Genomic DNA, 1353 nt, shown 5'->3' on the forward strand with positions numbered 1-1353 from the left:
TCGCCATAGCCGCAGGCAGAACAGATTGAAACTGCCCAGCCCAGCAGCACGGCCAGGTGGACTGGGGACAGCAAGGAGTCATCATGCCAGGTAGTCCTGAGGCATGGTCCTAGGGCTCAGGTCCTCCGAGAGAGAGAAAGAAAGAGAGAAAGAGAGAATTAGAGAGAGCATACTTAAATTCACACAGGACACCGGATAAGACAGGAGAAGTACTCCAGATATAACGAACTGACCCTAGCCCCCCGACACATAAACTACTGCAGCATAAATACTGGAGGCTGAGACATGAGGGGTCAGGAGACACTGTGGCCCCATCCGATGATGGTATAATCATCGGATGGGGCCATAAAGTGTAATATTGGGGTGCAAACTCAAAATGTAATACATTTCAACTCTATATCTGACATGGTACAGGTGTCTTCTTTTTTAAGCCCACAACCATGTGTGTGAAGTGTATACTTTTGTTTCAAAGTAGATTTTTTTTAGACTACCAAAGAAACACTCTGTGTGACCCTGATTTAGCAGACTGCAGTAAAAGGTTAATCAAATAGTTATATTTGTTGTGCGTTGATTATCCACATTTCAAGATGGCAGCCAGTAGTGAAGAGGAATGATTATTAATATCAATTTGCATTTGTTATGGGATTCCCATTATTAAGTAGTTTTAAAAACACAACAGCAAGACTTGTTTATGTGATTGAAAACCATGATGTGACAGTTTTTCATATTTTCTCTGTTCTCTCCTGTAGTGTCCATGACCAGGATTGTGCTGGTGGGGAAGACAGGTGCTGMAAAAAGCTCTTCAGGAAACACCATTCTGGGGAGGAAGGCTTTCAGAGATGCCAAATCTAGCAAATCTGTGACACAAGAGTGTTCCAAGGAGACAGGAGAGGTGGCAGGGAGGCAGGTAATGCTAGTGGACACACCTGGAATATTTGACACTAACCGTCCTGACAGTGACTTGGAGACAGAGATCAGTAAATGTATCAACATGACGTCACCTGGTCCACACGCCATCGTATTGGTCTTAGATGTGGGCCCTTTCACAGAAGAGGAACAGAACGCGGTAAAGAAAATCAGGGTGCTGTTTGGAGAAGAAGCTGAAAAGTATACCATGATCCTCTTCACCCATGGAGATGAGTTGGATGATGGCGGCATTGAGCAGTATGTCCATGAAGCTCAGGAAGATCTCAAGACACTTGTGGCCCAGTGCYGTGGGAGGTACCATGGTTTTGACAACACAAAGATGGAAAACAGGGGACAAGCGCTGGATTTCCTGGGGAAAGTTGACAACATGGTGAAATTAAATGGCCAAGACCACTACACCAACAAAATGTATGAGGAGGTGGAGAG

The 1353-nt window shown here is 44.9% G+C and overlaps 1 protein-coding gene across 1 annotated transcript; it reads left to right on the forward strand.

Annotated features, from left to right (window-relative positions):
- Positions 1-754: 754 nt before the first annotated feature.
- On the forward strand, positions 755-1351 carry LOC112071859 (GTPase IMAP family member 4-like; the record flags this gene model as incomplete). The annotated part of the gene is made up of 1 exon (XM_070439541.1): positions 755-1351. A coding segment is annotated over exon 1 (597 nt), but the record flags the coding sequence as incomplete, so codon positions are not given.
- Positions 1352-1353: the final 2 nt, after the last annotated feature.

The sequence above is a fragment of the Salvelinus sp. IW2-2015 genome, unplaced genomic scaffold (assembly GCF_002910315.2).
Source record: "Salvelinus sp. IW2-2015 unplaced genomic scaffold, ASM291031v2 Un_scaffold1747, whole genome shotgun sequence".
Classification (NCBI taxonomy): domain Eukaryota; kingdom Metazoa; phylum Chordata; class Actinopteri; order Salmoniformes; family Salmonidae; genus Salvelinus; species Salvelinus sp. IW2-2015.